Genomic DNA, 26366 nt, shown 5'->3' on the forward strand with positions numbered 1-26366 from the left:
GGTGCAAATGTTCTCAGCATACATAAAAAAAAAAGATACATTTGTCAAGAATCATAAGGTACAACACTTAATAATAGTCATAGGGTACAATAAGAAATCAAATCATACTAGGAAACAATCAATATAGATCGTCAGGATACAAGCAACAAAGTTACAGTCATACAGTCACAAGTGGGAGGGGATGGGTGATAAGGAGTGATGAGAAGATTAACAGTAATAGTAGTGCACACTTTGTAAATAGTTGAACAGTGTTGAGATTTATTTGTTTAGCAGAGTGATGGCGTTTGGAAAAAAACTGTCCTTGTGTCTAGTTGTTCTGGTGTGCAGTGTCCTATAGCATTGTTTTGAGGGTAGGAGTTGAAACAGTTTATGTCCGGGATATGAGGGGTCTGTAAATACTTTCACAGCCCTCTTTTTGACTCATGCAGTATACAGGTCCTTGATGGAAGGCAAGTTAGTAATAATTGTTTTTTCTCGAATCCTAATTATTCTCTGAAATCTGTGTCTGTCCTGTTGGGTTGCAGAACCAAACCAGACAGTTATACAGTTGCAGATGATAGACTCAATAATTCCTCTGTAGAACTGTATCAGCAGCTCCTTGGGCAGTTTGAGCTTTCTGAGTTGGTGCAGAAAAAACATTCTTTGTTGTCCTTTTTTGATAACGTTTTTGATGTTAGGTGTCCATTTTAGGACATGTGATATAACAGAACCTAGAAATTTGAAGCTCTCTACTGTTGATACTGTGTTGTCTAGTATTTTGAGAGGTGGTAGTAAGGGAAGGTTTCTTCTAAAGTCTACCACCATTTCTACTATTTTGAGTGTGTTCAGTTCCAGATTGCTCCAGTTACACCACGAGGCAAGTTGTACAGCCTCCTGTCTGTATGCGGATTCATCGTTGTCTCGAATGAGACCAATCACTGTTTTGTCATCTGCAAATTTCAGTATTTTAACAGATGGATCGTTTGAGATGCAGTCATTGGTATATAGCAGTGGTGGCTAACCTTTTTTGGCTCCTGTGCCGATAATTGCGCACTCGCTTGCGCGGGCTCGCATGCCAGCACCCAGAAGGCATGTGCGCGCGACCCCTGTGTGCCATGCATCTCGGCGAATTCTTGCGTGATCCCCCTCACATGCCGTGCATCTGCATGTGCAATTCTCCCTCACATGCCATGTGTCTCAGCGCATGCACACGCAATCCCCCTCGCACATTGCGTATCTGCACATGCAATTCCCCCTCATGAGGTGCGCATCTCTGCATGCGCACGTGATCCCCTTTCATATCTGCACATGCACACATGATCCCCCCTCGTGCGCAATGCATCTGTGCATGCATGCACAATCCCCTTGTACACAGCACAACTCTGCGCATGCACGCGTGTCTCCCACACACCCCATCCACCCCTTGCACATGCACATCAGATACCCAACAACCAGCTGCTGGGCAGTGGCGTGCATGCACATGCGCAGTGGGGCTCTTCCGGGCGACCTCTTGTGTGCTAGGGGAAATGGCTCTGCATGCCACTTCTGGCACATGTGGCATAGGTTTGCCAACACGGGTATATAGGAAGAAGAGAAGTGGAGAAAACACACAGCTTGGGGGGGAGGGGGGTGCTGTGCTAACTATACAGGTTTCAGAGGTGATTCTGCCTAACTTCACCTGCTGCTTCTTGTCTGTTAGGAAGCTTATGATCCACTTACAAGTGTGTCCAGGTACTGCTAGCTGGTTTAATTTAATTAGAAGAATGTCTGGAATGATGGTATTGAACACTGAACTGAAGTCTACAAAGAGGACCCTTGAATAGGTATTTGGTGATTCAAGGTGTTGTAGGATGTAGTGCAGAGCCATATTAATAGCATCATCTGTCGATCTATTTGCTCGGTATGCAAACTACATGGAATCTAACAGCAGATGCATGATGGTTTTCAGGTGGGACAGATCTAGCCTTTCAAAGATTTTCATAACTACAGATGTTAGAGCAATTGGTCTGTAGTCATTCAGTTCCTTAATGGAGGGCTTCTTTGGCACTGGGATGATAGTAGAGCATTTGAGGCAAAAAGGAACATAGCACATCTCTAGTGATTTAGAAATCCAGTATCCCTAATAAGTGCCATCCAGCCTCTGCTTAATAACATATAAGAAAATTTTCAGACAGTCTGAGAATATGGTCCAATGTCAAACAATTGATTCCATTTGACAATTGCCCCTAAAGTTTACATAAACTCTTCCTTCTATACTTTGACCATTCCTCTGGAACAATAAACAAATTTGATCTACATCTATAATACTGCTGCCTTTGAAGTATCTGCGCAAAGTGAAGTATCATTTCCCAGCAGTTCATTATTCAGCTCAAACAAATCCAGCCCAAATGCTGAGAATGTTACTCTGAGGTCCCTGCCATGTTACTCTCTTGGACATGTTCCAATTGTCAATATTCTCCTTAAAGCAATGGAGAAACATATTGCCAAAGTGGAATATGTCTGACTAGAATGAGTTTCCTTTAGGATACCCAACACAGGAGATTACCTTCTAAATGCCACGTGTATTATACATTCTCCAAATCAAAAGTAAAATAAAAATAAAAAAGGTCTCAAAGGGAATTGTATGCAGGAAAAACATTATTCAATTCAGGTCCGAATAACAGCTTAGAATATAGTTTCCAAGGCAACTCAACCTGCATGTTAACATGTTCACGTTCTTCATTAAAGAAAAATGTGAAAGGTAATTGGGTTAATTACTGAAGCAAAAACCAGCATACTGCCACTAATTGCCCATTTACCTAAGGTAAAACCAGTCCAAATTGATATCAAGGTAGAATGATTTATAAGCCTTTTGTCTACATGAGTAGCTCACATAAAAGGCAAGCAATTGTCTTTTTACATTTTCAGAAAAGTTAAGTTTAAACCTAGTATTCCTAATAAATATTCCTAGCTGGTATTACATAACAGAAAATGATGTCAATATTATATGTTGCGGTACCAGCCCTCAGTAACAGCCTCCCACCAAAAACCCTACTCTAATGGCCTTTGCCATCAAATGTTAGCGGTTGTTAGCAAAACCCTCCACAGGCAAATTTGGGAATAAGAATAGCAATAGCACTTAGACTTATATACCACTTTACAATGCTTTACAACCCTCTCTAAGCAGTTTACAGAGTCAGCATATTGCCCCTAATTTGGGTCCTCATTTTACCCACCTCGAAAAATGGAAGGCTAAGTCAACCTTGAGCCTGGTAAGATTTGAACTGCCAAATTGCAGGCAGCCGTCTGTCAGCAGAAGTAGCCTGCAGTACTGCAGTCTAACCATTGTGTCACTGGAGTATGGGGTGCCCAAGTTTTCTTCTTTGCATTTACTATAGCTGATTTTTAAGTTGTGTATTTGTTTTTATTGGTCTATATTGTTAGTCTCCCAAAATTATTTGGGTGATCCAGGACTGGTCTAGAATGCAGCAGCACACACTCTTCTGGTTTCCCCACAAAATTGTCCATTTTACAATATTGGTGTGTAAGCTGCACTGGGTACAATTGAAGATGATGGTTATCACTTTTAAGGCTCTAAATAGCATGGAATCAATCATGCTGTGGGAGCACTTCTCCCTGTGGATATCTAACCATCCCTCCAAGTCAAATAGGATACCCCGCTCCCCAGGTCCCTTCCCTAAAATGTTGTCATTCAGTGTAAGTTCTCCAAAGCAAATCGGCCTAGGAAACAAAGGCCTGTTACTACTTTTTTATTATTAAAACTCCAGTAACAGAATCTTGTAAATGTCAATGTACTTTCTCCCTTCCTCTTTGTGTAAACTAAGTAGGGGCTTATCTGAAACATTTACTTACATTACATTATTGCTTGGGATTCAGATCCCTTTTATCTGACCACTGCCTTGGTAGAAGCTCTACTTTCTTGTCAGGCACGGACAACCAGATTTACATTTGCAGAATTCAAGCTAACTACTTTATTATGTTCTGCCTATAATACAGAAATCTTCCCAGTTTGGGGTATTCCAAGGAATTCCAAGGAATGCCGGGGGGGAGGGGAGGAGAGAAATCCTAGCCTTTTTGCCATCATAATGATTCCAGGCTAATTGTAATTTCCTTTGCTTTTTACATCTAGTGGGCCCTAGGAAGTGCATCTTCTCCATATCCATCTCTGCCCTGTGGAATACCTTTTCCCAGAGATCTGGGAGCCCTCCCCCCCTTTGAGAAGGTCTTAAAGATAAAATGAGGCTGGAATCTAATAAGATGGAATAGTAATAGCACTTAGACTGATATACCACTTCATTGTGCCAATAAGGAAGAATATTTGTAGCTCAGGGTTGAAATGAGGCGTCTTTGGTGCTCTCTGAGTTTGCTTGCTTTCTTGAAGATGTTTCATTATCCTAAATAGGTAACCTCATCAGTGCTAGGAAGGAGTGCTGTTTGCTGTCAGTGCCAGGCTTCTAGAAATTCCTTGGCATTTTTCAATTGGGAAAAAGTTACAATCCTAGACCAGGCCAAGTCCACAAAGGCCAGGGAATTTCTAGAAGCCTGGCACTCTGACAAATCAGCCATCAATAGACACAGAGACATTAACATCATCTATAGACTATGCAAAAGAGACAATCAACCAGCCCAAAGAGTAAAAGACTCTAGCACTTCTCCACCAGTAATCAGCCCTCAGATCAGCATAGATTAGCTCCATGGTTAACTTCAGACCAACTATCAAGTAAGCAATATGCCAATCAAGAAACTGCCAAAGAGCCATCAGTAAACTGCCTGACCGAAGAATCTCTAAAACTGCCCACACACACACAGACATGCAAAACACGAGAATATAAACTGACAGCAAACAGCACTCCTTACTAGCACTGATATGTTACCTAGTTAGGGTAATGAAACATCTGCAAGAAAACAAGCAAGTTCAGAAAGCACCAAGGACCCCTTGCTTCATAGTGATTTACAGCCCCCTCTAAGCAGTCAGAGCCAGCATATTGCCCCCAACAATCTGGGTCCTCATTTTACCGACCTTAGAAGGATGGAAGGCTAAGTCAACCTTGAGCTGTTCAGAATCGAACTCCTGGAATGAACAGAGTTAGCCTGCAGCACTGCATTCTAACCACTGCACCACCATGAATATAGGAAGAGGCTGATGCCCCAGAGTAATGTAAGATTTTTATAAAGTTCTCCTGGTTATTGGGATGTGGGGTATTTTTACTATTTTATGTATTGCCCAGGATTGTGATAACAATGCTATATATGCAATTGCATTACATTGATAAAATGCTTAAATGAGTGGCCATATGCATTCAAATCAAATCAAATCCTTGGTGAGATTTCCTGGTTTCAAATGCTAAGGCAAACCATGGTTTCAAGATCAATATATTCCACATACGTACACTCAAAAAATCTATTCTGTTAGTTTTTCCCATAATGGTTAACTGTTAAACATCTTCATCTAATCAAGTCAAATCTTAATGGGTAATATAGAACCCACATGAATATATTCACTGGATTAAAGACAGCTAAAGCAGTTCATATATTAATTAGAGAGGTATGTTCTAAGATTAACAAAATCACCATCAGACTGCTATACATTACATTTTGACCATTTTGAGTTTCCATTATGAACATTAATGTATTATGATGACCTTTAATGTATTATGATGAACATTATGTACTATGATGACCTTTGTAAAAGAATACTCAGGAAATCACAAAATAACTTTTTTACAAGATGAACACAAAACATAACAGGACTTTTTAAAACGTGGCATTACTCATTTCTTTGCCACCATAAGTTAATGCTTGAGTTATAATAATTTAAAAGATGAAACCAAGAAAAGAGATGAAAAAATAAATGCATACAAGTACTTAAAAATAAAGCAAAAATGCAATTCAATTATTTTAGAAATTCAAAAATTAAAATAAGCTAAATAAAATATAATGAAAGTATAAATTGATCAGAATTAAATATAAAGCAATTGCTAAAATTCCAAATTACTGAACAGAATATAGCTGCAACCTAAAACCAAGATTACATTCAGAGCCCCAAAGGCCACGCACAGCCATTCTTCCATGCTTAGATATAAAATCGTGAAGAAGCCAAGTTCTTTAAGCGAGGTCTAACATGATCATATTGATCAATAGCTTTGTTATTGTGTTTCATAGCAATCTTTTCATATTTGAGGATGTCTATCATAATTTGCCCAGTAAATCAATGTGTACCATATGCTACAATTTCATTGTATTAATTTTTTAAAAAATGTTCTTTATGAGAATGCATACTAAAGATAAAAGACCAATTTAAAAAGAAGTAACAAAAATAGCTACCTACAAAAGTAGCAATAGTATTTCAGAATGGAGAGTAAAATCAGATGTAAACCAACAAAGCAGAACTGGAAAAGAATCTGTTGTGTTGCCTGGCAGCAAATGATCACCTCCCAGTGAGCTATTCCCACCTAACTCAGAATCCAACACAGGAATGCATCTCACTAAAAACTACAGGCCTCTCCTTCAGAAAGCACTGGCTTAGAGGTGCTTAGCATCTCAGACACTAATGAAGTTCTTTCTGATGATCAACAAAGGTTGATATGATGAAGGAAGTTACATAATGGGGTGGGGGGCATATCTCTAGCAAATGACTTAAAGTAGAACTAAAGTATTTGGAGAGTTGGGGTGGAGAATGTATCAGTGATTATCTCCTGCCTACTAAACGATAATGGCTATCCTACTTCTGTTTTCAAATGCACATGAACACAGACACAGTTGCTATGATAATTGATAGTTTTCTGTTTACAAGAAGATAACAGATAAAGAATGCAAACCGAAACAGAGCATCTGAAAATAGCTGGCATGAATGGTTGCTTTTAGGAAAAGCACACAGAAGAATAGTTGAAATCTAGTCCAAGATTCTGAAAGTCAAATCAGGATTGTCAGCCAATCCAGAGGTCAGAATTCCACAAGGAGGAAGTCCGAACAAACATTATGCAAGATTCAGAGACCAGACAGTTGCTTCTGAGGGATCAAAGGTCAGGGTTGCCCCTTAAATCAGGATTCAGTCAGCTGTTTCTAATCAAGGATTTATTTGTCTCAGAACATCTCTCCTCTCCTCTCCTTTCTAGTTGCTGGGCTGGGGGGCAGGCAGACTGGGAAACCTTACATGATCATGATCACCTCCTGACTTTTCCAGATGCTCAGGTGGTGCCTATGTTTTTATGTCTCCTGAGATTGAATATTCCACATGTCATGCAGGAGCAACTTCTTCACATTCAGAGTCATTGATGACCATGAATAACTATCCTATCTCTTGTGGACTCAGACAAGCATATATATTGAACTTAGATTTTAGAACTTGAAAAGACAGACTACATGAGCTAAGTCTAATTTTCAAAATATTCCAGAATAAGTTAAATGTCTAAAGAATAATGCAGTTTATCGGATGCTTTTAAATACTAAAAATATTAAAACAAATGGAATCTGAAAGGGCTTCATCACAATTTTTCCAAATAAGACGTTTTTTCTTTGTTCAAGAACACAAGACTTACAGAATATGAAGTCTTATTGCCAAAGAGATTGTGAAGTCAGTAGTTTTAAGCCATCACCAATGTCTGTTGATGAAGACTTAATAATATCATATTTTGTGATCATATATAATAATTACATTGGAGATAATTATCACTGTTCTAAATCTTTTCCAGATCTAATTTGGTACATGAATATTCACATAATTCACATTAACCACATTAACCACATATTCTTCTATTGTTCAACTTACAATAGATTTTTCTCTACTTTTTACATTAACACATTTCAGAAAGTGTAATACATATACTGTATATGCTTGAACAAAGTGCTTTTAAAATAGAAGGGCACAAAAACTATTAAATCATCTTCACATCTGGTATTGAACAAAAGTCAACTTATGTTCCTAAAATCACCTCTTAAAAAATCTGTCATAAGAAAATTTAATTTCCAGGCAGGGTCCTATTTTATTTGCCTCCTTCCCATTCACTTAAACTCTACAATTTCCTGAACACCATACGCAGATGCTGCCAAAATTTGAATATGCATCTATTAGAATCCTAATTGAATCTGAACTGTTCTTATGAAACTTTGCAAACCAGAACATGAACAAGGCACCCTATAATTGAATTAAAGGAACCTGGAACAAACTAATCATTAACTTGTCAGAATGTTAATTTTAAAAAGGAAGGAAGGAACAGGACCACTTAGAAATGGAGGCTTTAAAATATCTATCTGCCTATCCTCTTTTTGGATTCCATTCTAGAAATCCATCACTTGTATCTTATTTCATAGCACATACAAAAAATTGTATCCGTGCGGATTTAGTCACTCACACTGAAATATATTCTAGTTTGAATATAAATAGAACCATTGCAGAGTTTGGTTTTCATATTATGCCTCATTGTATTTCAATATTACAGTCAAAAATAGGGGAAATATAACACTTACCTGCCAAAACTCTATTGACAGAGGAGTGAGTGGCCAACCCAGGCTGTCCACGTTCATGGAAAATCCCAGCATAAGGCAAATACTCAGGCAACAAGAAGCGTCTAAAAAGGAGAGAAGAATACTGTTAAAACTGCTGTGAACCTGATAAAGACCCTAGTAATAGACCATTTCTTACATGCATTATTAGTTATATAGCTCTTACCTAGGGACAAAGCGTCCAAGGGATGGTGCAGACATACGGGCATTCCGAGGGGCTCGGTGTCTTGACCTGTCTCCATTGTCCCTTCAGTGGGGAAAAAGAAGGACATTTTAATTATTAATTCTTCACAGCAAGGTCAGATTCAGGATTCTTCCTCCTAAACTAATCATGGTAAATAGTGAAACAACTTCCTTATAACTTAATTAATTGTTGGGTTGTCTTTTCACGTTTGAAACCTTCCTCAAAGATTTAGGACACAACTTAATAAAAACACTAACACAATATTATATTTAACATTATGTGAAATGCTTCTTTGCTTCATATCATGCTTATACAGTTGCCAGAATTTACTGAATTTACAGAAGGAACCAAAACATTTTCTCTCAATTAGATACACCAGAATCTGAGATAGTAGTTTGTACAAACCAGCAAGTACATTGGCAGCAAAAGTACACAGATCCGAAAGACAGAAACAGGCTGCTCTTCATTCTTCATACTCTTTTTTTCTTCAGATCATTAGGTACTAGATCAATAGGATATACTTTAAGACCTCCTGCAAGCAAGATATCTGAAGCATGCTTCATGCAGTTTTACATGAATTATATGATCCTTTCTTATTATTTTGCAACTTTTCACTTCCTTTGCTCAGAGGGAGAAAGGGTCAAAGCATTACAAAGTTCAAAAATACAATTTAAAAATAAACTGCAATATAGAATAAAAATAAAAATATTAAATTATTCACAAACTCTGCAGAGTTTGCAAAGGAAGAAGTAAGACAAAATGAAATACATGGATTAATGGATGTGGTAGAAGAATAGTTTGCAAGAATATAAAAATATGGAGAAGTATACAGAATAGTATATGTATAAGCTAAATTTGGTTAGGATTTTTTTCTTTGATCTCCTATCTTTAATTTATTTATATTACTTTTAATTTTTTTTGCTTTACATATCAGTTTACCCCCAAAAGTAATACCATGGTAGATAACTAGGTGCATCAAAATGCACACCTGAAAGAAGCTAGGCCAAAACTTCAGTACTAGATTATTTCAATAGCACTACTTTTATTTCAATGTTTATTATTAGTTATTTATTCTTCTATACATTGAAGCAGAGATTCACATTTCTCTCTAACATTGGAAATTAGATTTTTTAAAAATCTAAAATGCTTATTAAAGTCACTGTTAATGTTTTGAGCTAATAAAACATGACCCTAATAATAATGGAAAAGGTAAGGTTATTGCAAAAATAGATCTTCTGTTATACTGATTTTCCTCAGTCACACATTTCAATGCCTGGTTAAGTTAGAAGCTAATTTTCAAGTGAGCAGAACTATAAACAGTTTCTTGTATGTTTCTGTATTTCAGCGATCTAAAACAGATCTAAAGTAAAAATAAGGCAACTAGAAATAAAAAAAAACATAAACACAATAGTTTTGAGGTAAAACAGCTTTTCCCTTTACATTATCTAACATTCTGCATTAGTAACTGCTGGTTAAGATTCACATGCAACTATAAAAATCCTATCTCTCTGCCTCATCTCGTTTTTCAAATTCTACAACAGATGCAAAATGAAGCTTGTCTTTGTTCTTAGGAGAATTTGCTGTAGAACGAGTTTCAAACTCGATTTCATTGAGGGCCGCATCAGGGTTGTATTTGACTGGGGGGGGGGCTGACCAGGATGATGTCACTTTTATTGGGGGGGCTGTGGTGGCCTGAGCGCTCTGCCAGCAAAAATGGGCTCCTGAGCTCTGTTTTGGGCTGGGAAGGACTCCTGCAACCCTCTGCCAGTGAAAATGGAGCTTGAGGGGACCACACGTGGCCCTAGTGAGCTCCTTTTTCAGCTGGGATGGCCTTCTGCAATCCTTTGCTGGCAGAGGCACTGAGGGCCGGTCCTTCACTATTTCCAGGGCAGCTCCGTGTGCCAGATCTAAGCACCCCATGGGTCAGATCCAGCCCCTGGGTCTTGAGTTTGACACCCCTGCTGTAGAGAGTAGATAGGTCTGATCCAGCAATCTATTTATGCTTAGCATAGTTGTTCTAGATATGAGAAAATCTACCCAAAGAAGTTGGTGTGACTATATTAACAAACCAAGGTCACTGCACGCTGTTCAGAAATAAAAACTCAGAAACTTTATTAGTACATAAAGATGGATGGATAGTGCTTTTACTTCCTTGACAGAATATCGCAAGACAGTGAAGAAAGTTATGTCTACACTATTAAAAAAAAAGCTTTTTTAAAAAATTCTTACAGCATTCCAGGGAGCTTATTTCAAAGTAAATATATCAGAAGCTTCTAACCTATTGGTGAGAACTGTATATGTGTAACGTTAAGAAATTGTGTACTTTTTATTTTAGATCAGGAGTCAACAAACTTTTGTATGGTCTGCTAGCTAAAAATGGATGGCCAGGTGGACGATTGCCAGGCCCAAGCTTCAGCTAAACTGCTGGGGCAAGTGGCAGGTCTGAAGACCAAAGGAGAGGGCTGCATAGTTTTAGCACAATCTAGTTAGAGCTGACTCATGAGGCAAAATTCCTCAGCATCTGTTTCACTGATATCCTTCCTTTCAGAGCAGTTGGTAATACTGTGTGGAAAACTAAAATATTCAGATGGAATTGTCAAAGCCTTACAACACATAAAACCAACATAAGAATTGTATTGGTTCCTTCAAGAGCCAGGATAATTGGCAGATTTTTAACATAACTGGCAGGTTAATCTTTAAAAAAAATAATTCTAATTATTTTACATTGCCTTTGTAAGTATGCAATAGAATAAAAATATTCAGTACCATATATTGTGTTCGTCTACAGACGAACACAATACAGAAGCCTGATGATGGCAGATGAGATTCTGCCAAAACGTTGCTACAACTTTAAAAGCACAACTATAATGACGTGGGAAAATACCCGAACAAACTGAATAACATACATGAATAACATACCCGCGAAAACTTAAGAAAACAAATATACGTATATACATATATATGTATATACATACATACATCTCTTTTTTCAGAAAAAGAAAAAAGGCTTGTTTAGAATTTAAGTTTTTTCATTTCAGTACTTTAAAAACGTAAATACTAAGATAAGAAAAATGACAGATGACAGCTTACTGAAAGTTTAATAGCTCAAAGCTATTCTCATAGAAAATACAAAAATATGCATCTTGATAGAGTAGTAATGGTAGTAGAATTGTGCTAATACAACTAATTCTTAATAATCCCATTAATGGATTATTCTTTTAAAGATAAGTTAACTCCAATATTTATTACATACTACTAGCTAACAGTCTGACTGGGCAAATATAAACAGATAACTGGGTCACTATCTTCAATACAAATAAATAAGATATTCTTATTAGGTTAGAATAGGATATTCTTATAATGCTGTTCAGATTAGCTAACCCCAAAAAATATTTTACACTAAAATGGAACCATTTTAATATTTTGAAGAACTCCATTAGCACCAAGAAATGTATTCTTACTGGATTATCATAAAAAGGGAGAAATGTGCTGAATGCTTTAAAAAGCATTCAAACTACACAAAAGCCTTCTTTTGTATGTATTAAACTATAGATACAGTCTCCAAAAGGGATGTAGCAATAATAAAATAAAGTTAGCTTTGATAACTTCTCACAGGATGCAGATAGTCCACAACTTACAACCATTTAACAATGACTGAAAGTTATGACAACCCTAGAAAAAGTGACTTACACTCTGTACTGGTAGGCCTCGACTTACAACAGTTCATTTAGTGACAGTTGGAAGTTACAACAGCACTGGAAAATGTGACTTACGACTATTTTTCACGCTTATGTCCATTGTAACATCCCCAGGGTCACATGATTTTACATTCAGATGATTGACAAATGACTCACATTTAGGACAGTTGCAGTGTCCCAGAGATGTGTGATCTCCTTCTGAGCCCTTCTAACAAGCTAAGTCAATAGGGAGGCCAGATTCACTTAACATCCATGACACTAATTTAACTGCAGTAAATTCACTTAACAAATATGGCCAAGAAAGGTCGTAAAATGGGCAAAACTCACTAACAAAAATTTGGGGCTCAACTGTGGTCGTAAGTTGAGGACCACCTGTACTTGCACTTATGACTATTGCTCCATCCTGACAGTCACATGATTGCAATTCAGGCACTGGACAATTGGCTCATATTTAGGATAGGCTGCAGCACCCTGTGATCATGTGATCATGACTTGCAACTTTTCTGCCAATATCCAGCAAAAACCACCCATTGGGAAAGCTGGATTCTGTTAGCAACCATGTAATTTGCTAACTGCCAGAAAAATCATTGTAAAATCAGGTCTGATTCCACCTTCGACCACAACAATGTATGATGGAAATTCAATTCCAATTGTGGATGTAAGTTGAGAGCTATCTGTATTTAAAGAAGAATAAAAAGAATTCTCTCAAGATTGGAAGATGTGGAGAGATCTGGTCCATAGAAATGCCAAGATTCAGACACAACTGAATGGATATCATCACCAGCAGCAGCATCCAAGATTCTACTACACAGAATGCTCTTCATAAGATCAAAAACCTTGTAAGTATGAAATATAAAAGAATTCATCACCTGACCATTTTCCATGGAGCTGCTACGAGCGTCCAGGTTGGGAGGTGCTTCAGTCTCGGCTCCTACAGGCTGAGCTTGAAATTGAGGAACGCCTCTCACCATCACGTGGTCCTCCGGCGTCCCCAGTTTTTAGCTCAGCCTCGTGGCAGTCAGGCTGTTCGCTCCTTAGCTCCTTGGCTGATCAGTTTTTCTACTTATTCAACTGGACCCTCTCTTCACCAGCGCAGGAAAATTGAGGTTTGGACTCCCAAGGGAGTACCCTGATACAAGGGGGAGAGTTTTATCGCGCATTTCAGGGGCAGAGGCTAGCGTTCCGAACGCCACCCCCCCCACCCCTCCTTCGCACGTCGTTCCTTCGCTCCGGCGAAAACGTCTCCTTCCTTGCCTGCCTTGACTTCCCCTTCTCACTGTTTCCCCCCCACGAACGCCCTTAGCTCAGGGGAAATCGCTCCCCTGCCTCTTCCTTCGTTAGGAGAGTTCCGCCGCTGGGTCTAGCCTGGATTGTTTGCGTCCGCCATTTTGGGCTCCGCATGGCGTCCGCCATTTTGAGGGTGGCCTCAGCATGGCGTCCGCCATTTTGAATGTGGCCTCACCGCATGGCGGCCGCCATTTTGAATGAGGCTTCAGACAGCGACGCCATTTTGAATGTGGCCTCACTGCATGGCGTCTGCCATTTTGAATGTGGCTTCAGACAGCGACGCCATTTTGAACGTGGCCTTCGGGCCTACCTTTCTTGTCGGAGGCACCCCGTTACAGGCTGCAGGTTATTGAGTCTCTAGGCAGCCCCTGGGACTGCCTAGACTACCGCTCGTTTTTCCAGGCCTCTCACAAGCCTTACAGAGCTTCAAGGGTCCGCTGGCTTCGCAGCCTACCCAGCAGGCGAGGTAGAAGCATAGTAATCCCCCCACCCGGTCCGTCCGGAGAGGGTAGCTGCTTGGGCGTTCACCTTTTGGCTGATTGGCTTCACGGGCCAGGCCCTCAACTCCATAGCAGTTCACTAAAAAAATTTTTGATCAAAGGGGGGCGTGAAACAGTTGCTAGGATTCCTGGCCTTCCTTAGGCCGCATCCAGACGTGCCAACCGTCTAATACTAACCCAAAATTCCTTTTCTTGCTCCTTCAGATGGCAGACGACAAAACACCTCGTGGCCCTTCCTTGAAGGCCAAATCAAAGACTCATCACCTGCGTAAACAGACCCAGGAAGCCTCTAAAGCCTCCCAGAGAGATGCCCTCAGGCGTCACAGGGCACTTGAGAAGGAGATCGACAGGCGGTCCAGAGAGTTAGGCTCCGTGCCTCTGGCTCCTTCCGCCCCTACTCCCTCGACCTCCACCCAACCCCCTCTCCCCTCCTCCCGGCACCCTCCTCTCGCTCTCAGCCTAGACAGGCCCCTGAGGCCACATTTACTCCCACCGCTGCAGGTCTACGCCCAGAGGAGCCTCACCCACCTCCCATGATGGAAATCCCGGAGAATCTCAGGCAGTGGATGGAGTTGGCCATCCGACAAAGCATAACGCATGAGCTCCAGCGCATGGCCGGTCCGGCTCCACGGCCCGTGACCTCTGAAGCGCAGGCACCTTCCGTTCGCTCATTCTCCGGATCCGAGGCCTCGCACGGGCAGGTAGCATCCCACGGGAATTTCCACTTGTCTTTGGAGGAGGAGATAGAAACTCAGGAGCTCGGGGACCCTACCCAATTTGGGGAAGGCGAGGACCTGGACTTGGGGTCCATTTCTGGCAGTGAGCCCTTCTCGGGAGCAGACCCACTGGAGGGGGACATGTCGGAGGACGAGGGCCTCACTCCGGACCAATCCGCCTTTGTGGGCTTGTTCAAGCCGCACCTGTTTAGGTCCATTCTATTTAAGGCCAAGAATACCTCCGGCCTGACCTCCCCCACTCCTTCCCAACCAGCGGCTTCGGGGGAACCCCTCGACTCCATCTTCTCCCAGCCCATGGTGGAGACTGATGTGGTCCCCGTCCCACCTATCTTCTCGGACATGGTCTCCAGGCAGCTAGCCTCCTCAGGGCCTCCCCCCCTCCCTCCGCCCAGGATAAACGTTTCTTCAATCTTGACCCGCAGTTCACTCTTTTGTTAGACCCCCCTCCTGTGGACGAGCCCATTGTAGGACTAGCTTCCCGGTCTACCCCTAGCGACGCCCTCGAGGCCCTCAAGCCCGAGGACAAACGAGCCGAGCTGGGCCTACGCCGCGCTCATCATTCCGACGCCTGGGCAGTCAGGGCATCCACTGCTGCATCTTTCTTCATTAGGTCCTCGATTAAATGGCTCCAACAACTCAAACAACATGTCCCCGCGGCCAACCTCAGAGCCCAGCAGGACATCGCCAAACTCATGGCCGCGGCTGAATTCTCGGCAGATGCCACTTTCCAAGCCGCCAAGTTCTCCACCAAGGCCATTTCCTCCCAAGTCACCACCCGCCGCTTGCTCTGGCTCCGCCACTGGCAAGCGGATGTCAAAAACAAGGCCAAGCTGGCCTCAGCCCCCATCTCTAGGGGGAAACTTTTTGGGCCGGCTCTTGATCCCTTTCTGGCCGAGACTCGGAACAAACGCACGTACCTCCCCTCTCTTTTTCGGAGGCCCGACCCCAGAGGCCCCTCCTCCTCCCCTCGTCGAGGCTCCTTTCGTCCCTCCCTGCATTCCTACCCCAGATTCTCCCAACCTCCTTACAGAACCCCCTCCTCGCATGCCCGGTCAGACTCGTCTGACAGGCCCAGACGAGGCTCCTTCAAGAGGCCTTTCCGGGGATCCGGAAACCGACCTTTCCGTCGATCTCGCTAGGGCAAACCTCCCCATAGGCGGCCGCCTCAAGCACTTTGCTCATCAATGGGAGGCCATCACTACTGACGTATGGGTCAGAGATACGGTTCGTCTCGGACTGGCACTCGAGTTTCACTCCTCCCCCCCCCGAATTCTTTATGTCTTCCCCCCCTTCCAGGAACCCCGCAAAACAGGCCCTCATGGAGGCCGCCATTCACCACCTTCTTGATATAAAGGCCATCCAGCCCGTTCCCTCCTCTGAACGGGGGCGAGGCTTCTACTCCCACCTGTTTGTAGTGCCCAAGAGTTCGGGGGGTTGGAGGGCTATCCTCGACCTTAAAAGACTAAATCGCTACATTGCCCCCCGCAAATTTAAGATGCACACTTTGCAGTCGATACTTATGGGAACCCGGCGAGGGGACTGGCTCTCCTCAATTGACCTTTCCGAGGCATATTTGCATATTGCTATTCGCCCCTCCCACTACAGGTTTCTCCGTTTTGCCTATAATAGACAACATTTCCAGTACGTCGCGCTTCCCTTTGGTCTGTCCTCCGCTCCCAGGGGGTTCACGAAGGTTTTGGCGGCCCTTGCCGCTCACCTGCGTTCCTTCCCCGTCCGACTCCACTGTTATCTGGACAATATCCTCATCCTCTCATCTTCTAGAGCTCTCGCCCTAAGAGATACCAAACTCACCCTTAATACCCTGCAAAACCACGGGTTCATTATCAACTGGAGGAAAAGTCACCTTTCCCCCTCTACCCAACTTACTCACCTGGGGGCAGTGATTGACACCAACCGGGAACTAGTTTTCCTGTCCCCAGACAGGTGGCTTAGCATCCAACAATCAATTAAGGAGGTCAGGAGGGCAAGAACAGTTTCTCTCTTAGAATTGTCTAAGTTGCTGGGGAAGCTTATTTCATGCATATCTATCATTCCCTGGGCCCGTTTCCATTCCAGGTCTCTACAATGGTTTCTGCTGCCGTATCAACGTTCCGGAAGGAGCAACTCGCGACTTCGGGTCAGAGTTCCTCCGAGAGTTCTTACGTCCCTCCTTTGGTGGATCAGGCCGGCCATAAACAAGGGTCATTACTTCAAAGAGCCCGACAGGCTATCCGTCACCACGGACGCGAGCCTACTCGGTTGGGGAGCTCACGCCCTCTCCATATCGTCACAGGGCAAATGGTCACCAACAGAGCAACTCTGCTCCATAAACTGGCTGGAGCTTCACGCTGTTCTCCTGGCGCTTCGCATCTTCCTACCCCAGGTACGCGGTCGTCATATCCTGGAGGATCCCCCCAGACAGGATCTCCCTGTCTCAGGGCCCTCTGCTTCATCCCAAACCCCAATGGCTCCAGTTAGCCGTTTGGAGGTTGAGCGGAGCCGCCTAAGGGCTCAGGGAATTTCTAACCAGGCTATAGACACCATCCTGGCAGCCAGACGATCCTCGACCAACCGCATATACAATGCCACATGGGCTGCTTTTCGTTCTTGGGCCCTCAAACTTCGAATTAATCCTCTTTCTCCTTCCATACCCCAAATCCTTGATTTCCTCCAGGTGGGTCTCGACAAGGGTCTTTCTACCAATACCCTAAGACGGCAGGTTGCTGCCCTCGCAACTGTTGTTCCCTCAGACACTGGGGGCTCCATCTCCCATCACCCCCTTGTCAAGACCTTTCTTAGGGGAGCTTCCAACCTCCGCCCCCCAACCATACACCGTTTTCCGACCTGGGACCTCAACAAGGTTCTGGTCGCCCTTACCAAGCCCCCCTTTGAACCCATAAGGGAGATCCCCTTACAGCTCCTCACCTTCAAGACCGTCTTTCTCGTGGCCATCACATCCGCCCGTCGGATCTCGGAGTTGGCGGCCCTTTCTATTAGGCAGGATCTCTGTACCTTTCACTCTGACAGAGTTGTCCTCCGTCCCGACCCCACCTTCCTCCCTAAAGTAAACTCGGCATTTCACAGAAATCAGGAGCTCATACTTCCTGATTTCTGCCCCAATCCCTCTCACGAGAAGGGGAGACAGTGGCACTTCCTTGATGTAAGACGCGTTTTGAGGGTGTATATCACACGCACCCAGCCCTTTCGCAAGTCAGAGGCCTTATTTGTGTCCTTCCAACCTGCTTCTCTTGGTCACAAGGTGACGTCCTCAACTGTGGGCCGCTGGATTAGGGCCGCTATCGCCAAATCCTACCAGGCTCAGTCCCTTCCCGCTCCAATGGGCATCACCGCCCATTCCACCAGAAGTGCGGCTACTTCTGCCGCATGGGCCACGCAAGCCTCGATACTTGACATCTGTAGGGCTGCCACCTGGGCATCCCCCTCTCCCTTCATCAAGCACTATAAGATTGATATATTTGCATCCGCTGAGGCTTCCTTTGGCAGGCGTGTCCTTCAGCGTGTTATCGAAGTTCCAGAAGAGGTTCCACCCCAGACGGGAACCCACCCGCAGGACTAGCCAAGCTTTGGTATGTCCCAACCTGGACGCTCGTAGCAGCTCCATGGAAAAGGAGCGTTGGTTCTTACCTGATACGCTTCTTTTCGTGGAGCTGCGGAGAGCGTCCAGCCCCACCCATTAATCCGTCTGGTGTGGGACCTCGCCGTTCAGCCAAGCACATTAACGTTCTTTAGTTAGCATGAGTACAGGGCCTTCCTTCTTGTCTTCGCAAAACTGGGGATGCTGGAGGACCACGTGATGGTGAGAGGCGTTCCTCAATTTCAAGCTCAGCCTGTAGGAGCCGAGACTGAAGCACCTCCCAACCTGGACGCTCTCCGCAGCTCCACGAAAAGAAGCGTATCAGGTAAGAACCAACGCCCCTTTGCTGCATACTGCAATAGAACCCTGCTAATTGCTAACAGTGAACTACTATTTGAAAATCAATTCCAAAGAATTACATCACAAAACTATAATTCTGTCCTACAAACTAAGTAAGTCTTCAATGACACATTGTTAAAAAACTGCCAATCCAATATTTAATGATTGGATATTAACAGCTGAAACAGGACATTGAAAAGAATGACCATTCACCATTTCAGGGAAATACTAGGCAGATAGACATTTAAATAAGTTGGGATGTTGATAACTAATATGTTAAAGCAGTATCAGTACAAGAGTGAAATGTTATTAAGACTATCCATATAAAGTCTGCCATTGTATTGGAAATGAATGTGGTTATACAAGTAACCTTTACTTACCAACTGCAACTGGAACTAGCAGTTCCATCAGCGCTGTTGTTGTGACTTATGTAAGTTCCATCTGCAGCAGTTAAGCAACTCACCATGGGTTATTATGTGCAATATGATGTGCCCACAACTTGTGACCTGGCAGCTTGCTCATTGATTTTGCTTGTCAAAAGCTGGCAGTGAAGGTTGCAAATGAAGATATCCTGCTTGAGCGGGGGGGTGGGGGTGGGTGGGTTGTTGGACTAGATGACCTACAAGGTCCCTTCCAACTCTGTTAATCTGTTATCATGTGAATGTTCTCCAGGTGCCAAGGGCTCAAATTGCAATCATGTCACTGCAGGGATGCTGCAATGGCTGCAATTTTGAGAAACCCATAAGTCGCATTTCTCATTGTTGTAAATTTAATGGAATGAGCAGTCAGTAAGTGACAACAACCTGTATCACTTACTCCTTGTTCACAGATTTATTTTAAATCAGAGGGATAAGTTAAGTTGATGCAATCTACGATAGCTTTGTTATAAATTCCATGTTCCGAAACTTTGGCCATGCTGGCAGAAACTAAGAAAAGCTGGTATCCGGTATAGAGAGATTATCCATGTTCCATTGCTCTGTGTCCTAGTTATAATGTCCACAATAAAATAGCAATGGAGCAGCTTATTCCAACATCTGTCGCTTTAAAAATAATTCAGCTTCCCATAGGTCAAATTTAATCTTAAATACAGAGATTGACTATGCTAAAGCCTTTGATTGTGTGGATCACAACAAATTGTGGCAAGTTCTTAAAGAGATGGGAGTACCAGACCATCTTATTTGTCTCTTGATATGGGGGTCAAGCAGCAACAGTGAGAACTGGACACGAACCACTGATTGGTTCGAAATTGAGAAAGGAGTCCAGCAAGGCTGCTGTTGCCCTGTCTAACTTATATGCAGAGCTCATCATCAGTAAGGTGGCAATCTTAATTCCAGCAATCTTAATTCCAACTTGTGGAATTAAGATTCCCAGCAATCTTAATTCCAATTTGTGCGGATGAATCACAATCTGGAATTAAGATTGCCGGGAGAAATATCAACAACCTCAGATATACAGATGATACCACTCTAATGGCAGAAAGTGAAGAGGAACTACAGAACCTCTTGATGCGGATGAAGGAGAATGCAAAAGCTGGCTTGAAACTCAACATTAAGAAAACTAAGATCATGGCATCTGGCCCTCCCAATTCCTGGCAAATAGATGGGGAAGAAATGGAGGCAGTGACAGATTTTATTTTCCTGGGCTCCAAGATCACCGCAGGTGAGGACTACAGCCAAGAAATTAATAGACACTTGCTCCTGGGGAGGAAAGCTATGGCAAATCTAGACAGCATACTAAAAAGCAGAGACATCACCCTGCCAACAAAAGTGCGTATAGTTAAGGCTATGGTTTTTCCAGTTGCAATGTATGTCTGTGAAAGTTGGACCACAAGGAAGGCTGAGTGCCAAAAAAATTGAGGCCTTTGAACTATGGTGCTAGAGAAAGACTCCTTGGACTGTAAGATGATCACACTGGTCAGTCCTGGAGGAGATCAACCCTGACTGCTCTTTAGAAGGCCAGATCCTGAATATGAAACTCAAATACTTGGCCATCTAATGAGAAGGAAGGACTCACTGGAGAAGAGCCTAATGCTGAGAACAATTGAGGGCAAAAGAAGAATAGGACAGAATTAGGTGGCTGGATGAAGTTACTAAAGCAAACTGTGTGAGCTTAAATAGACTTCGGGGGATGGTAGAGGACAGGAAGGCCTGAAGAAATGTTGCCCATGGGGTTGCGATAGGTTGGACACGACTTCGCGACTAACAACAGAATTTTAATGTTTACGGATTTAATAGGTGTATGTAGCGTGTTGTTTTATTGACATTGTTTTAATTTGTTGATTGGGAACTGCCCAGAATTCAATATTAAGATGAGATGCTATACAGATGTTTTAAATAAGTTTTAGAAATGCTTTTATTGTAGAATGCTATCTTTATGCTGTGTGTGTGTGTGTGTGTGTGTGTGTGTGTGTGTGTGTATAGCAGCCATGATACCTCAGGTGTGTTTCTGAGGCTTAAGTTCTCTTAACTGGAGACTTTCAATCTGCTGCTGAAGCAAGAACTGACGTTTGAAGGTCAGCCATTCAATTTCCCATATAAATAGCAGGTGATCCATTCACAAAAGAAGTAGAGCAAGATACCAGATGACCAAAGCAAGAACTGAGCAACTTCTTCACAATTTAACTGCTAACATGAATTAGCATTTTTCTGCTTTAAAATTAACTGTATTTCACATTTAAATTTTTATGGGAATGAGTAAGACAGCCGTTTATCAATTCTCTCCAAACAACTCATTTTTTTAAAAAAATGATTCTTAACTTTCATTTATTACTCTGCTTCCGTGGGTATATTCATTTTATTCCAAGACAGAGCTGCACAAAATAAATAGGCAGCCTAGCCTAACATACTGCATATCATTAAATGTAATCAAAAGAAAAGTGGATTAAGAAAAAATATTTTAAAATAGGACAGATGGTAAGCAGAACTATTGCTTTTAATAACTAGGAATCCAGTTATGAAGGATCTGATTCCAACAGTCCTAAATGTATCCTCTCTACGGTAGTCTAAATCTCCTGCGTGACAATAAGAAATGAAATTGCTTTATATATTTCAAATAAATAATAATCTCCAAGCACCTTTTCTATAAAGAATAGAGCTTTTATTAAATCCAGATAGTTCCTAAGTGTTGCATATGTTGCATGTCTTGAATCTTTTCTTCCTGCCCTGCTCCACTATAATAGTCTAACTTCTGCAGTTTGTTTATTTATTACAAATAATTTTACGTGATTCCAAGCATCTTGTAGCAAAACATACAGCAAACTGTCGCCTATGAGCCAAGCCTGGCTCATCTGGTTTTACGTGACCATGCAAGTTAAAAAAGGTCAGGGGCAGTCAAACTCCCAGAGTAAGGGATGGATATGAGGCAGGCATCCTGGGCAACAGTGGTCTCTTATAAGTTACCTCCTTGCTGGCAGGCCAGCACCATCCAAGATCTGCAGTGCATTCCTTGGCCTACAGACTTATCAACTGTGAAGGCAGAAAATAAGCAGGATCAAAAAATGGTTGCTGATCCCCATATATCTGTGATGACGAACCTATGCCATGCGTGCCGGAAGTGACACACAGAGCTATCTCTCTGGGCATGTTAGCCATCGCCTGTTGCTCTTCCAAGTTCCGGCACACACATGCGTGCTGGCCAGCTGCTTTTCGCGCACATGGGAGTGCCAAAAACCAGAAGAGCAGCTCCTAGGAGTGCATGTGCGTGCTGGCCAGCTGGTCTTGACAGACATATGTGCATTAGACTCCGGTAGATCAGGTGACTAAGCTTCCAATTTTTGGCATGGGCATCGGGGAGCTGTTCTTCCGGTTTCCGGTGTGCATGCGCACACTCCCGTTTCAGCTCTCAGTGCCGAAAAGGTTAACTACCACTGGCATTTATAGTAAACCACAATTCAAAAACTATTAAATATATCAAATCAATATACCAACATATATTCAATATAATAATATTATGAAAACATATGACACCAATTCCTCATTGGGATTTTTTGGTTGGGGTTTTTTTTGGGGGTGGGGGAATCATCCTTTTCCCTAAACAACTTTTTGGAGTCTGATGGCAACCACTCAGAGCTTGTTTTTTCTTCACGTCTGCAGGTTTACCTTCTACTGCTTTTGTGGTGGCTGCTGGAATCCAGTCTACTGAATTCACTCATTCACTACTCTATGCCAGCTTACGTTTTTATGGTTCTAGGGAAAACAATTTCTTGCTTTTCCTCAATATTGCTGCCCATAATGCTCATGATTTTCTACAATCACTTGACACAATACCAACTACAACACTTTGGTTTCAGCCTGTATCTATTTCCACCATCTCTTTAATTTCTTTACTATTTCAATACACAGAGTGACATTCTCTCTTTTATCTCTCCCTTGTCCATGATAAGTCAAGAGATCCTTAAGAACTTCCAATCCTCAAAAGGTAGCCTACTCTTATCGTCTGATATACTTTCCCTTCCTCTGGTTTCATACATTAAAAAAGTGGAAAAAAAGAACTGGCAAAGCTTCCAAATGGCATTTGAAGTTTTTTCAGAAAAAAAATCCATTTCAGACTTATAAACTAAATAATTCTCTATCAGTTCTTTGTCAATATTCATCAGAATGGACTCAATGCAAAAGGTGCATTTTCACCATTAGAAAAATGTTTTTGTTCATATTTCTGAATTTTATGCATATACAATGAGATAATTTTTTTCCTCTCCTCAATGGAGTTACATTGCTTTTAAGCATTCTTTCATAGTTTGACAATCAAGTGCATTTGGCATTATTAAACTGATTATCTGGATAATTGTTTGTCGTTTCAGACATTATAAGCCTGAAATTATGGTATATATCTTTTCCTGATGTAAATAATATAAGCATTCTATAATAATTACACACAGTTCATTTGTCTGATATGTGCTAATAATAAAATCCTCCTATATCACATTCTTCAGACATATAACAACAAAGAAAGAGTTCAGTCACACAACTGTGTTTCAAGGGGGGATGGGGAGGGATAATATATTAATTCAGGTGAGATATAAAACATGTTAATGAGCTAAATTATTCTGCAATAGTTACAATAAAAAGAGGGCCTGCAGAATGAAAGAAAGGATGGATTTTAAACAAGGAATTTTATACTGAACGGCTTTTATCTATATTAAGTAGGCAATTCTTAAAGGTGGGCAGGCTGTCAAGAGTTAATGAAAAAGTGATGAACAATATCAGAGAAGATTTTCAAGCCATAATACAACAGTCCCATATATTGCATATCAGCTGGTGCCAAAGAATAAAATCTACATATTCTTCATGACTTGCTGAAGACAGATGGCAGAACTGAGCAAGGCATCCTCCAAATGTAGAAACATTTCAAAAGACATTGAGATGCGTCATACAGATCAAACCTAGTACTTTGCGTCCATGTATATAATAATAGATGTTTCTACATCTAGAAAAGTTTGAAGCAACATATGAACTCGGTAATTTGTTTGTTAGGACAATTCCCTTGCAAAAAAGTAAACTGTAGTTTAAATAGAGTGATATGTTTTCCTCCTCAAAACTGGCACCAGTTAAAAAGAATTTCTCCTTTGGGGTAGAGAGAGCCCCAAAGCTATATATCCATCTAGACAGGTGGGTAGATATGAGAAATTAACTTTCTTTCATCAGCAATACATTGGCTGAATTATTAAAGTAAAGAATGTTTTCACATAACCCAAGAAGAATAAAGCAGTCAAAATTTTAAAGTCACACAGAAGAAACACCAAAATGATTGAGCCCAGGACCATAAAAGCAACCCAGTCTACGCTTTCAAAATAACTATTGACCAATTTGTGCTATGTATTATTTACTTCTAATTATTTTCAACAGAATAAAGCTGGAAGGGACACTGGTTGGTCTTCTAGTCCAAACTCCTGCTCAGGCAGGAGAGCCTATACCATTTCAAACAAGTGGCTGTCTAGGTTCTTCTTCAAAACCTCCAGTGACAAAGCAGCCACCTCCAAAGGCAAACTGTTCCACTGGTTAATTGTCCCCAGTTAGGAAGTTTCTCTTTAATTCCACTTTACTTCTCTCTTTGATTAGTTTCCATCCTTTGTTTCTTGTCTTACCTTCTGGTGCTTCGGAAAATAAGTTGACCCCCTCTTCTTTGTGGCAGCCCCTCAAATACTGGGATATGTTACCCCTAGTCCTTCTTTTATCTAGACTGGTCATACCTAATTCCTGCAACCATTCTTCATGTTTTTGTCTCCAGGCCCTTAATCATCTTAGTTGCTCTTCTTTGCACTTTTTCCAAAGTCTCAACATCTTTTTTGCAATGTGGTAACCAAAACTGGAAGTAGTATTCCAGTTGTAGTCCTACTAAGGATTTATAAGCGGTACTAATATTTCATGTGATTTTGGTTCTATGCCTCTGGTTATATAATCAAGGATTATATTAGCTTTTTAAGCTGCTGCCACACACTATTTGTTTAAGTGATTGTCCATTAGGACTCCAAGGTCCCTCTCAGGGTTACTGTTGTTGAGCCAGATTTCACCAAATCTGTACTTGTATCTTTGGGTTTTCCTGCTTAAGTGTAACTTTGCTTTTTTCCACATTAAATTTCATGATGTTGGATAGGGCCCATTATTCAAGTCTGTCAAGATCTTTTTGGATCCTGAACTTGTCTTCTGGGGTGTTGGTTATTCCTGTCAGCTTAGTGACATCTGCAAATTTGATGAGTCCCCCCACCTTCTATTCCCTCATCTAAGTAATTTATGAAGATATTGAAGAGTACTGGGCCTAAGACGGATCTTTAGACATTATGACATCTAAAAAAGAGAGAGAAAAGGACTCTCTATCCTCAAAGAGTTAAAAAAGAGGAGGAGGGGAGAGGGGGAGGAGGAGGAAGAAGAAGAGGAGGAGGAAAAAAATAAGAAGAGGAGGAGTGGGGAAGAAGAGGAAAAGGAAGAGGGAGAAGGAGAAGGAGAAGGAGAAGGAGAAGAAGAAGGAGAAGGAGGAGAGGAGAAGGAGAAGGAGAAGGAGAAGGAGAAGGAGAAGAAGAGAAGAAGAAGAAGCTTGCACTGCTTTTCCATCTAGGAAAGGGTTACTATACATACATGTAAATATATGCAAAGAAAGGAAGCAAGGAAACCATCAACAGATTTCTGTGAACTCCCAGAGGAGAAATGGTCTACCAGATTCTCTATTAGCCACAGAGGCAAAGTGCATAAAATGAATAAAATACTACAAATGCACAGAGAGAGCAAGATCACAACAGAATGTCAAAAAGTCAAGCTAAGGAATACAACAGAAGCACCTTTTTTTTACCCCCACTCAGCATGAAAGCAAAAGCAGCCTTAGTGCAGCGGACTGAATCACTCTCCTGAAGGGAATCCTTCCATCTGTGAATATTATCTGCAGGGGAACACATTTCCCCACAGGTATCTACCTAGCTCTGTGAATGAAGATTGCATGATGCCTCTGAGCAGTCAAATTTCTTTTCCTAGAAGACAAATAAGAGCCAGTAATGGAAATAACTGAGGATTGTTCTCGCTGAGCTCTCTCCATCACAATAGGCTCCAGCAGACTGCC

The 26366-nt window shown here is 41.9% G+C and overlaps 1 protein-coding gene across 6 annotated transcripts in view; it reads right to left on the reverse strand.

Annotated features, from left to right (window-relative positions):
- Positions 1-26366, reverse strand: part of AMBRA1 (autophagy and beclin 1 regulator 1) — a 161066-nt gene that overhangs the window by 70981 nt on the left and 63719 nt on the right. For all 6 annotated transcript variants that reach the window (XM_026707746.2, XM_026707738.2, XM_026707721.2 and 3 more), the window contains 2 exons: positions 8648-8728; positions 8446-8546 (listed from right to left, as the gene is read on the reverse strand). In XM_026707746.2, the coding sequence (XP_026563531.1) occupies positions 8446-8546; positions 8648-8728 (182 nt within the window). The remainder of the gene's footprint in view (positions 1-8445; positions 8547-8647; positions 8729-26366) is intronic.

Source organism: Pseudonaja textilis, chromosome 1 (assembly GCF_049901715.1).
Source record: "Pseudonaja textilis isolate UNSWEBS1 chromosome 1, rPseTex1.2, whole genome shotgun sequence".
Classification (NCBI taxonomy): Eukaryota; Metazoa; Chordata; class Lepidosauria; order Squamata; family Elapidae; genus Pseudonaja; species Pseudonaja textilis.